Here is a 13,702-nt window from a genome sequence, read left to right as displayed (position 1 = left end):
GGGAAGGAGACCTGCTTGCTCGGGGCTCCGGGAACGAGAGAGCAAACCGGGAAAGGAGACCAGCTTGATTACCAGAGGCTTCCTCCTTCCACGGAGGTCAAGAAAAGCGCTGGTAAGTGTCTACATTGGATTACCAGCGCTGGATCACCAGCGCTGGATCCTCTACACCCGAGACAAAACGGGAGTACGGCCAGCGCTGCAAACAGGGAGTTGCAGCGCTGGTGGTGCCCTGCAGATGTGTACACCTTCAAAGTTGCAGCGCTGTAACTCCCTCACCAGCGCTGCAACTTTCTGATGTAGACAAGCCCTAAGAGATGTAGCTTTGCGGGGGCCTCTGTGGCATGCGTCCTTGGGCAATTACCCTGCTTGCTATCCCCTAACGCCAGCCCCGGCTTTCATATGCAGAAAAACAGTTGTGATACAGGTGGGCCATTGACTTTTTATAGCATGTTGAAGGGAGGGGGGCCTAGAAAGAAAAAGATTGAGAAACCCTGATCTTGGGTACAGAAGGACCCATTTAAATTATGCATGTGGATTGACACTTTCACCACAGTAGACAAAATAGAGGGATCATCTCATAATTAGAAATTATATCAGTTTTCAAATGCCCACATAGTCCAAACTGTCCTACATTTCATTACGAGGTTGCACATCATATATTGGAAAGTCAAAACAGTACACAAAATATGTGAAACCCCTAGCTGAGAACGAAGCAGGTAATTCATAGTGCATGTGTATATGTACAAAATATTAGAATGGATCTTAATGACCAAATTTTACCTCCAGGGGGAGGGTTATTGGTGGAGCAAGAAATTCCATGAGTTTCACTTTGCAGTTTCCAACAGATCCTCCCCACAACCGAGAGGGGTTTGCAGGGGCAGGGAGGAGGCAGGGAGCATTGCTTTCAAACCTAGGATCCATGGGGAAGACACACTTCAGTCTTGAGGAGAATAAGCCTCTTCACATTGCTCCTTTCCCGCCTCTCCCACTCAGACAGCATGACTCCCGTGGAATTCATGTCACCATTGGCTAATAAACCTATGCTTGCAGAAATCCCTTCTCCCTACCCTGCTTCTAGCAGCATTTGCTTAGGTGATAGTATTGTGTAAGTTTTCAAAAGCACATAAGCGACTTATGAACCTACAACCCATTTTCAAAAGTGATACGGGGTATTTAGAAGACTGCTCCTAAGTCAGTTTTGCAGATGGAAGCAGGGTCCAAAGTCACTTGGGCACTTTTGAAATGCTGCCCATCGTTATTACTCTATTATTTCTACAGCATTATAAGTGGGAATGGTGCTTTGCAGACAAATAGAAGATGAAGTCTTGGCTCTCAGAAACTTAAAAATTAATGATGCCACATGAGGGTTGTGTTCAAACACCATGGGCATGGAGTGAACAGGAGGCCACGGGCTACAGTGGTAAGTTTAAGTTAGCCTAGTTACAGATGTTGACACATATCTTGAGAGTTAGGATTTTTCTTAATATTCTTCTAAACCCTTTGCAAACACTGATATTTGCCGCACGTGCACACAACTACTTACAAACATCTCCAATAAAGAGACTGTCTCTGAAATGTCATTCATTGTCATTCTTCCCTAGCTCCATCCCTGGCAACTCCAGGTAGCCTTAACCCCAAAGGAGCTCCAGCAGACTGGCCTTTTGCTGAGGGTGCCAGTGGGGTGGAGACAATGCAGTGCACTTTGCACTCCCTCTATTTCTGCATCACCAGAGTATTCTGCTGGATGATGGTGCTCTCCACTCAAGGTAACAAAGAGATGGATTGGTCTCATACTTAGCAATAACTCAGGCAAGGAACATTACCAAAGCAAGCCTCAGTTTCTCTCTGACACACACACACACCACCACATGAACCGTTAGGTGGAAATGTGGAGATTTGTGTGCGCAGCCATTTATTGGAACGTATACCTTATTCTATTATCATGTTATCATTTCTGGTTTCTGTTTGTTTTTTACACTGTCCAGGACCTGCTCCATTTGCCAGGGTCAGAATTTCAGAATCAGGCCTATAATGACAATGACCTGTCTGTGTGATTTTTAGTTTTTTAAGGGCAATAGAAACCTTTTCTTACTTGCTCTGTGCCTACTGATGTGCTTTAATATAGCACGGTTTTAAATTCATCTTGCACTTGGAAGACAAACCACTAGGATATGTGAAACGATGCTCACACTATTACCTCATTCTCTTTTCCACCTCCCATGCTACTTGTTTGTTTGATCCACTTGTAAGTTTTTGGGTGAAAGGATTGTTTTTACTGCATGACTGCACATGGCTTAGCATAATGGTTCCCCCATCCTTCTCTGAGAGCTCTAGTTGCTACCGTAATACACAAATAAACAACAATAATGGATAATGCTGAGTGCATTTCACAAAGGGCTGGGCAAACTATGATGAATGTTGAATATATATTTACAATCCAAGAATTTGAGTTTATTTAAAGGAACACGGTAATTTTAAAAATCTTAAACTAAATTCTTGGCCTCACTGAAATTGCTTTACTGGGCTCCAGAGGCATAACATAGCTGTAAAGCTGGCAGATCCACGCTAAAGATTACACTTGTGCAAAGAAAATCCCAAACAGGTGGCACAGCAGCTTTCCAGCATCACCCTTCTCTGTCCCTAGTGCAGGGGGCATTTCTTGAGAATGGTGGAGTCAATGAGGTATCCTTATACTTTGGCCTTCCCTGGCAGTTGGAATGACCTCCGGGAACCATGGAGAGTGGGACACACAAGTTAGAACAACCTTCAGTTAGCTCGACGTTAAGTCCTGCAGGGATCTATCCTGGGTTCAGTTCTATTCAATAACTTCATAAGTGATCTGGATAGTGGCATAGAGAGTACACTTATAAAGTCTGCAGCCAATAACAGGCTGGGAGGGATTGCGAAAGCTTTGGAGGACAGGATTAAAATTCAAAATGATCTTGACAAACTGGAGAAATGGTCTGAAATATATAGCATGAAATTCACTAACGAGATATGCAAAGTACCATATTTAGGAAGGAATAATCAGTTGCACACTTACAAAATGGAAAATGGCTGCCTAGGAAAGAGTACTGTGGGAAAGGATCTGGGGGGTTATAGTGGATCACAAGCTAGATATGAGTCAAGAATGTAATACTATTGCAAAAAAAAAAAGGGCAAATATTCTGGGGTGTATTAGTAGGAGTGTGATGTTGCTGTCTATATGATTTCATAAAAATTTAATGAGTGAATAAAATGTAACTAGAATATGCTTCATGCAAAAGGTCTCTTGTAAGGTATCATTACAAAGCTTATTATCTACTGAGTGTGATCATCCTAATTGTATAAATGTACCACTCTTGTATCTGAAACTACAAATATGAACTATAACTCTGAGGGCCTATTGTAATTATGCAAAGTGTGGGCCATTAATGGTGGTTTGGAATCTTGATGACTTCCATTAACTAGGACAATTGTCTGCAGATGGGTGTGTTCTACCTGTAAGTCTTCCTGTATATGTGTGTGCTGGCAAGTGAGCAATGACGTCTTGCAGTTACATGTGATCATGTCACCTGAACTGGAATCCCTCTTTAACCTGGTATCTTTCCATTGATAAGAAGGGGGTAGAAACCTAAAGAGGGACAAAAGATTCCAGCCTTATGCAAAAAATATATAAAGGAGTGGAACAGAACAAAGTGAAGAGAGGAACCATCATGAAAAATCCCCTGGCTACCACCTGAGCTGGAACAAGAGCTGTACCAGAGGAAAGAATTGTGCCCAGGCCTGGAAGGTGTCCAGGCTGAGGAAAAACCTTACTGAAGCTTCTCTGAGGGTGAGATTATCTGTATTCAGTTTGATTAGACATAGATTTGCACATTTTATTTTATTTTGCTTGGTGACTTACCTTGTTCTGTTTGTTATTACTTGGAACCACTTAAATCCTACTTTCTGTATTTAATAAAATCACTTTTTACTTATTAATTAACTCAGAGTATGTATTAATACCTGGGGGATCAAACAACTGTACATCTCCAGTGTTATAGAGGGTGAACAATTTGAGTTTATCCTGCATACGCTTTGTAAAACGGATTTATTTGGGTTTAGACCCCATTGGGAGTTGGGCATCTGAGTGTTAAAGACAAGCACACTTTTGTTAGCTGCTTTCAGGTGCAGCTTTGAGGCAAATAATTCAGACCCTCGGTCTGTGTTGGAGAAGATGGAAGTGTCTTGCTTAGCAAGACGGGGTGCTGGAGTCCTGAACTGTCAGAGAAAGCAGGGATAGAAGTAGTCTTGGCACATCGGGTGGCAGCTCCCAAGGGGGGGTCTGTGATCCAACCCGTCACAAGGAGTATTGTAAGAAAGACACAAGAAGTTCTTCTCCTCTCCTCAGCACAGATAAGGCCTCAACCGGAGTACAGTGTCCAGTTCTGGACACCATACTTTGGGAAAGATGTGGACAAACTGGAGAAAGTCCAGAGGAGTGCAACAAAAATAATTATAGGTCTAGAAAGCATGATCTCTGAGGAAAGATTGAAAAAATTGGGTTTGTTTAGTCTGGAGAAGAGAAGACTGAGAAGTGACAAGATAACAGTCTTCAAGTAGGTAAAAGATTGTTATAAAGAAGAGGATGATAAATTGTTCTCCTTAGCCAGTGAAGACAGGACTAGTAGTAATAGCGTTAAACTGCAACAAGGAAATTTTAGATTAGGAAAAAACTTCCAAACTGTAAGTGTAGTTATACACTGAAACAAATTACCCAGGGTGGTTGTGGAATCTCCATCACTAAGAGGTTAGACAAACGCTTGTCACAGAACATCTAGCTAATACTTAGTGCTGTCTCAGTGCAGGAAACTGAACTATATGACTTAATGAGGTCCCTTCCAGGCCTACATATCTATGATTCTAATTTATGCCAGAGGATAGGCTCTGCCCAGGATTGTGGGAACACAAAAGTGGCTTAAACCCATCTCTGCCCTCCATACATACCCTCAACCTTTGACCTCGGTTGAGCAGACCAGAAAAACTGGCTCCATATGTGAACAACACATATTTCTTTAGTTGTGGTGCTTATGCAAATTATTAAAAGTAAATGAATTTAAAAATCCAATTGAGTTATCAACGTTTATGCTCTTTATTTTTACACTTCCCCCAGCTTTGACTCTGAAAAATCAACTGTTAGATTAAAGTTTGTTTGTAATCACACTCAGTGCTACGTTACAGTTTCCGACAATAAAGGGTTAAAAACAATTGCGGCCATGGGAATTTGTTTTTAAATTGCAGAAACATTTCTATTGGTCTCAGGTTTACAAATCTGAGTTGCCTGTGCTCATTAAATAAATGACTGGCTTACTTCACACAGTGTTTCATTTTGTACAAAAGCTTTCTTATTAAACAGCTCTCTTCTATAATATACTCCAAAGAACATTTGTAGCAAAATAACTGACAGAGTTAGGACGAAATGCTGCTCTTACTTATACCTGGAACTCCATCTGGTCTGCAAGGTGTTAAATGAGTTAAGATATTGGCCTATATATATATATGTTTGTTTGTTTGTTTGTTTTAAAGCGAGTAAATAATTTCAGATATAAGCAAACCTGGAAAAAGAAACCGTTCGAGAAGCAGCATCTACTGGTAGTATACATCACTATACGAACTGTACAAGGTTCCACAGAACAGACAGGGAAAAAGTTTGTGTGTGATTTTAGGCAAACCCTCTCATGACGTAACCTCACATACATAATCTTCCAGCAGTCAGCACAGACCTCAGGCTTTCCTATTGGTGAACACAGTGTCAGCAGACATCAGAAGATAACTATTATTGGCTAGACAATTACAACAGGAACAACAGTCATTTAGTGCTGCTGGCATAAACCTGGCAGTCTGTAGGAGTACAAGGAAAGAAAGAGTGAGGATTTATTGCTCACTCAGTTAATTTTTATCATTTTTTCCAATCACTGACCAATTCTGCTACCTCACTGACTGCAGCTATAAACTAGAAACCCAGCTCTAGAATCTATTTCACAGTACATCTGACTGCAATGCAAATTTTCTTTAAATAAATCATTTATATGTATGTTCTACCTGACACAAAAAAGTAAAAATGTATTAACTCCTCATGCAGCTGCTTAGCTAGAGAAACAAGAGTCTGCAGATTTTGCTAATTTCCTATACCTCCCTCCCTTTTTTCTTTTCAAGAATTGGGGGGGCGGGGGGCATAGGGGGTTGCATAATTTAAGAAATCATGTTAACAAGTACTGGGCCCAATCTTACTCCCGCTGAAGTCAACATTCCTAAAGTATAGGCAGAGCAAGGTACAGTTTGGTATTTTTTTAAAAAACCACCAGCTATATGTAAAATACATACTTACATCATTAAGTGAAGTAAGATTTTATGATAACAAGTGGGCCTACTGGCCCTAAAAAGCACTGTGTGATTCTGTAAATTAACTGCTGAGTCAGTATTCTCACCTCCAGTGGGTGGTGCATTGTCAGGTCTTTCTTTGGCAGCCAGAAAAATCATTCTCAATTAATTTTTAAGTGGGAAAGAACCAGAGATTCTGTGGGAACAGCTGGAGGGATGGAGTTACATTATACATACACACATGTTAACCGAAACACAAATATTAGCTCATACAGATCACAAAAAACATCATTCATGTTGCCTGCATTTAAAAACACTATGCTATTTACTACATTGCCAATTTAGCCCAGATTTCAATGGGACTGCATCCACCCATGGGCCTCATTGCAGGATCAGGGTCTTCATGAAGTAAAATAAGAACATCTGGAGTTAAAACATGGAAGGCCTGATTTACCATGGTTACTCCCACTATATGTCAGTGGAACTCCATTAATTCCACCCCCCCCCTCGCCCCCCGCAGCTTGCTGGAGGCATAGTTAGAGAGTGAGAGCATGCCAATAGTGCTTGTTGCTATGAGGATTCTGGATTGCATCACAGTCCATGGGCAGCCCAGGGTGGGCCATTGTAGAGGGACATTTTGGTCACTGAAGTGGCCCAGAAACCAGAAGGCATGAAAGGGTGTAAAGCCACTTTTGCCATACTCTCCTGTAGGCTTCACCTTCTGTGCTGAGTCTTTGTATGAATAAAATTCTATAAACTATTTAGATTCCAAACATGCTATCCAAAATGCAGACACGTTAAATTCCCTAGATCCATTTCACTCTATCCATTCAGAATAATCATTTAAAACATTGCAGATTTATCTTATTTAGGTAGCCTGGTAAGATATCAAGATACATTTCTAACATGGAACTGAAATAATAAATGCCATATCTATCTGATCTTTTTTTCTACCTCCATGTTATGGTGATGATGATGTATTCTAACTTAAAAGACTATTGCAATCTCTAGTATAAAGCCTCCCACCAGTGGAATGCCTTGATTTTTTTTAAAGCAACAATTTTGCTTATTCCACTGATATTTGCATTTGCTACAAAACCAATCATGTTTATCCCTGAAACATGGTCTTTAATATGTCTATTTTAGGGCCCTTATGTTAATTACCCTGGTCCAGACAACTTCATATCAAGCCTATAACAAAGTCAAGAAGCCATTTACCATCCTTCATTTGTGTATAGAAATCCCATTATGTCACTCTGGTGGGAGATAAAGAAGCCTTTCCTCATGCTCTTTACCTACTGAATTTTATCACGTAAGTTCTCTTAAAAATTAAAACACTGGAAACACGATTAATTGTTTTGTTAGGGAGGTGAATTTCCTGAACAGGTTTATCATCTACTTTAACTACAAAGAATTTTTACTAGCATTTCCAAGGGAACACTCACAAGGCAGAAAGGATCTCAATGGACATGACTCCATTTCATTTTCAATAACGTTCTCAAACCCGAGCAAATCTCTCCTTCTACAGTTTAATATGAACTGGAGGTCTTAATTCATCAATGCCTTCAAAACAGATGAAGTTAGATTGAGAAGTTTACACATGGATGACCGAATCTCTTCAACTATAAAGTAATAGCATGAAAATGTTTGTCCTCCACCCTTGAATCTAGAGAGTTGGGAGCTTAATATTATTGGAATTGCAGCAGGCAAACCTTTGCAGTAAATTGAGGCACTTAAGGGGATTTTAATATTATCTAGCACTTATACAACACTTTACATCTTCAAAGCAATGTACAAACATTAGCTAATTAATCTTCAAAGCATCAATCAGGTAGTTATGCAAGCAATATTATCCCCCTGTTACACCTAGGGAAACTGAGGCACACAGTGATTATGCAATTTCCTCAGTGTGATGGCCACATAATGAAATGCAGCAGAACCAAGAAGAGATCACAGGAGCCTGACTTGCAGGCATGAATTAATTCATTAGGCCACACGGTTTCCCTAGTGGGCTTATGAAAGTATTACTGAGGCAACAATTTCCTTCACCCCAGGGTAATCAATTATTTTTTTGTCAAGATATAATCAAGGTGCAGACTCCAGAGAAAATAATATAAAAATAATAAAATAATGATAATAAGTACATAAAAAGATTTTGCAGTCTGTTCAAAAGCATCTGGAGGTCCAGATTTGGCCTGCGATCCGCCCATTGACTATCCCTGCCTCCATCCCTTTACTGAAATGTTACATCATGAGGATAAGTTTCTCCAGGAGCAGAGAGAGAGGATAAAAAGAACAAGAACCAGAGCTACAAACCCTAATAAGACTTTTAAGATCTAAGAAAATAAAAACAAACAAAGGCAAAACAAACAATGAGACTGAACACAGAGTGCCTCAAAAGGTACCCTTCAGGAGCTAATTTCTCTAATCATCTCTCCTGCAGGTGAACAGAGAAGCCAAAGCATTTAATGGTTATTTTAATTCATTGGTCATTTTAATTCATTGCTGTTCTAGAAACCACATGTGCCACTGAGCTATCCCAGAAGCATCCCTGGTACCCCAGTGAGGGCCTTGGATCATTCGGCCTAGCAAACCCAGGATGTGCAGCCTTAGCTTGTAGCTGGTTCCTATCCCTCATCTATTTCCTCCCCCTCCCCCGGGAAACAGGGAAGTTACTCACTGGGGTAGCAGGATGAGAAGAGAGATGGCAGGGGATGTGAGGGGAGTGCCTGGTAAAGGAGCGAAGGGATGGGACACAGGATATGAGGGGAAGGATGCGGCACAGAGGCAAATAAATGAGAGGTTTGGGGGGCAGAGCGCAGCAAAACAAGCAAGCATAGGGGGCAAAGGGAGAGGGAAAGAAGGGAGAAAGTCTGGCACAAAGCAGGAGGTAAATGCAGAGGGTGAAGGAATGAAGGGCACAGTGTGCATTGGACGGCAGATGCAGAGGTTATGGGATGAGAGGTACAGGAAGCTGGGAGAGAGAACGGGGTGCAGGACAGGGGAAGGTGGCACGGGACAATCACGCACAGTCAAAGCACAGCAGCAGAGGAGGTGGTGGGAGGCTCCAAGCCTTGCACTGGGGGCTTTGCTTTTCACCTGGCCACTTTAGTGTTGATTTTATATTGAGTCTCATGATATTTGGTGTGTCTGTTAAAGCCACAGGTCCTGTAAGCATGTGATGAGGTGAGACTCTTGGCTTTCATTTCCTACACAAAAGAAGTTTCTAGCTGTCTTGGTTGCCCAGAAAAACTTAAGTGTCCCAAGTGCAGCCTAAAGGTGGGAGAAACGAGAAGGCACATAGAAAGAACCCAACATTTGTTATTAATTAGTTTTAAGTCTCATGAGTCAGGCTATGATTTAGTCATGGAGGTTGCAGAAGTCATGGAATCCGTGACTTCCAGTGATCTCTGTGACTTCAGCCTGTGGCAGTCAGGAGCTGTAGGTTCCCCCACCACCTGTGGGGGCTGGGAGATACGGGGTATCCCCCCAAGCTCCAAGCCACTGCAGGCCCCTGGACCTGTGGGTGGCAGGGGTCCCCTGCAGCCTCCAGCTGCTGCAAGTGGCAGGGGCCCCACTCCCAAACCTGGGCAGCAGGGGACCCCAGAGCTCCTAGCCATCCACAGCTGCCCCACTGCAGGCAGTGTGGAGATGGCAGATCCCCATTTTTTTTCACAGATATTTTTAGTAAAAAGACAGGCCATGGCTTCCCAGAATTTTACCTTATTGCCCGTGACCTGTCTTGACTTTTACTAAAAATATCTGTGATAAAATCTTAGTTGGTTTCAAGGCGCTCACCATTTTGGGGGTCCCAACTCAGGATTTTTTAAGCTGGGTGCTGGCAATTCTGCCATTTCAGAGGTTGCAATGGTTTCTCTTCCTCCGGCCTCCCCAGTCCCTCTCGCAGGGCGCTGCTGCTATCGAGGTACCCCAGCCTCCAGCTACTTCCACGGCGAGGAACAGAGACAGCCGCCTCAGCTCAGCTATGGACACCCCCAGCCCCATGCACCAGAGCAGGGCCCGCTCGCCATCCCCCCAGCCTAGGCCCCGGCGTGAGGCGCCGGGGAAGAAGGAGGGTTAAATGCGGCAGCGAATGGGGCGATGATCTGCCATAGTCCAGCCCTGGGAGGGAGCGGGAGGCGGCGTGGAAGATTTGAAAGGGAGGCGAGCGAGCACTGGAGAGAGACGCACGTGTGTGTGTCCGAGCGCCCGGGGGATGGCGGCCCTGCAGTCCCGCGCGGCGGCCGCAGCAGGCCACCAGCGAGACCCGCCAGCCAGCCGGCCCCTCGGCGCCCGGGCAAGGAGAGCCCCGCTCCCTAAAATCGCAGCAGCAGAGCGTGCGCATTGTCTGCAGCGACCCGGTAGCGTCTCCTGCTCACTCCGTCTCATCAAAGAGAGACAAGGCGGGTCGTGAAAGAGACAGTCTCGCCGGCGAGCTCGCGCTCTGTGAATGCCGCCAGCCGGTGTCTGGGCAGACCTCACCACAGGCTGTTTCTGGCTCCAAACCTCCACCTAGAGGACCCAGCGTTTGTTTGTTCTCACACATCCTCCCGGCGAATACACATGCACTTTGCAAATCCTGCCGGGCGACTCCATGCTCTGGCTGGCTGTACCCTCCAGTGCCTGGATTGTCAGGCACCCACCGCAGACATGATGTGCCCTGCATGGGAACTTTTCCTGCACGAGTTCCCCTCCTGCCCCTACGCAGTTTAACTTTTCTCTTTTTCTGATCAATCCAGATCACCGAAGCTCTCCCCCGATACAGACATGCAGAAAAAGTTAATAGGAGCATGGAGGCAGTTTAAGTTGTATTTGAAGCAGGGGACTCGACAGTTCCTTGTGTTTTGTTTTTAACTTGTTCTTCTGCGTTAGAGTTGGAAGGAGGTAACTGGAGCAGTGGGAAGGGAGGACGGGGGGGGGAGACCCTGAAAGAGGAAATGGGGCACACACACGTACAGAAAGGAGTTGCAAGGAGAAAAGAAGGGCACAAGGGAGATGGCAATGGTAGGGGTACAACAGCGAACGAGGAAAGAGGAACAAAAGTAAAACGGAAGGAGGTCGCAGGGAATAGTTTTATCTCATTATAAAATATTTTTATTAGTGGGAATGCCATCGGTGTTATATAACTTTTTAAAATTAGAAAAACAGAGCAGTCTCTCAATTTTAGTATCCTTGAGCTTTTATTGTGTGGTTTGTTATGTCACTGGAATAATTCACACACACTCTAATGTGCATATGCACACAATATATGTATATTTATATATACATACACACACCCACACACCACTGCACCTCATCGGAGCCAGTAATATCCAGAGACTGTCTCAGCGATTACCCCGTAGTCAATTATGTCTAATCCATCCATAGATATAAAACACACATGCTCAGAGAGAGAGAGCTACATTAGCTACTGGTAAATACTACATTAACCATCACCTACCAATTCTCTTGCATCCACTGGATGGCTTCATTCTCGTTGAATTGCTTTTCAAATTCGTATTCTTGCAAAGTCAACACTGACATGTTCATTGGACCAATCTTCTGGGGGATGCCTTCCTATGTCTAAAAATAAATATACTATCTAAAGATCTTTTCCCCTGCGTATCTTCCCTTCAATCGCCCCTTTCTCTCTCCCGCTCTCTTTCTGTCTCTCTCAGCTATATCCTTGGTTTCGCATTGCTTTTCTCCTCTTCCTATCCTTCTCCACCCGTGTCTGGAGGTCTCCTCCTCTCAGCTTCTGCATCCACCCTGAGAGGAAATGGAGGCGTTGCGGTCTTAGTGCCCGTCTGTGTAGAGTTTAGCCTCTGCTTGCTCACTGTGACATGCATATACCTCCTGCAAGTGCAAACTGTAGCCCCCGAGCTAGAAAATCCTCCCCCGTTTAGAACAAGACAGTCTGACTCATGCAAAAACTGGGAAGTAAAATACTCTTAGACTAGGTTGCAGCATTAAGGGAATCATTCCTGAGTATCAGCTTCTTTGGCATCTAATCACGTTCACTTCCTTTACGGCTTTGAATGAGACACGCTGCCCAGTCTCCCATCACTGGAAGCTGCTAATGACCTTACCCACGATTTTCACGTTAGAGTGGTAAAAACATATACATCACAGGAAACATTAAGTAGTGCTAATACCAGAACAAAGCTTACAGCACATTTTCTTGGCGACTGGATTTGAAACTGAATATTAACTTTTCTTCCCTTTGTGACAGGAAATCACCTGGGGGTGAGGGGAAGATCATTAGATCAACTGTCCCAATCAAATTCTCTCCCCCTCCCTTCCCCCACTACTACTAATTTGAATAATTTCCTTCAATTAACTTTGCAGACAATCGTTCCTCAGTCAGATTCTGCTCCAGCAACCACTGTTCAGCCTTGTGCACATCCTAACATACATGACTGGCCAGAAAACTCAGCCTGGTCAGTACAGTGCCCTAGATACAGCAGTGATGGACACACTGTAAATGGGTAGGGTGGGTAGCACTAAAATAGACATTTATAGTTATGTATGTTACACATCACACATTACCCTTCCCCTCTTCATTTCCCTCACCCCCTACAACTCAGCTGTACCCACAGTTGTACCCACAAAACAGTTTAGAGAGATTTCAGGTTAAAAATAGTACGTGAAGACAAACTTCCTGAACTATTTTACAAACTCCACTTTTTTTTTCTTTATTAGCAAACAATTCCTTCTATGCTGCTTTTCCCCCTCCTTCAGTTTAAGCACTGATACTGGTCACTTTCACTTTTGTAATTAGTCATTTTCACCTCTAGAGTCATGCTCCAACACAAGGGTGCTCTAGTTCTGTGGTTTTTAACCTTTTTTCATTTGTGGCCCCCCCTAAAAAAATTTGAATGGAGGTGCGGACCCCTTTGGAAATCTTAGACATAGTCTGCAGACCCCAGGGGACCACAGACCACTGCACTACTTAGAAGTTAAAAGTAAACATTCCCCATCAGTGTTTGCAATCTATCTCCTCCTCCCCCCATCTTTTTTGAATAATTTTAAATCATGGGAATATTTGATTGCTTTTAGGATTCTGATAAAGCCCAAATATCAGGCAGAATTTGACCTGATTGTGTCCTTAGCAGATGAATTTATATAGTTCTTTGGTTGATGGGATGGATGCAAAGGGTAATGATTTTGTGGGCTTCAGGACCCGGGAGACAGCTCTCTCTCTCTCTGCAGTTGATGAAGCAGACAGGTTCTCTAGCTGAATGTCAAAATGGCCTGCTCCATTGAGATCTGAAAAGGGGGACAGGACTTGCCTATAGGGATGTTCAGTAAATTAAACAAAAACACTGAAATATAAGAGTCGGCCGAAGCGACCTTTAAATAAACAAGCAGGGACTGAGAT

At 43.4% G+C, this 13,702-nt stretch overlaps 1 protein-coding gene across 2 annotated transcripts in view; it reads right to left on the bottom strand.

Annotated features, from left to right (window-relative positions):
- ELOVL6 (ELOVL fatty acid elongase 6) overlaps positions 1-12,077 on the bottom strand; it is a 125,213-nt gene extending 113,136 nt beyond the window's left edge. For both annotated transcript variants that reach the window (XR_007773147.1, XM_050944067.1), the window contains exon 1: positions 11,783-12,077. Coding sequence is in view for 1 of the 2 variants with exons in the window: in XM_050944067.1 (XP_050800024.1) it covers positions 11,783-11,871 (89 nt within the window). In the remaining variant the exon portion in view is untranslated. The remainder of the gene's footprint in view (positions 1-11,782) is intronic.
- Positions 12,078-13,702: the final 1,625 nt, after the last annotated feature.

This window comes from Gopherus flavomarginatus, chromosome 3, assembly GCF_025201925.1.
Source record: "Gopherus flavomarginatus isolate rGopFla2 chromosome 3, rGopFla2.mat.asm, whole genome shotgun sequence".
NCBI lineage: Eukaryota > Metazoa > Chordata > Testudines > Testudinidae > Gopherus > Gopherus flavomarginatus.
This window is presented reverse-complemented; position numbering and strand designations above follow the sequence as displayed.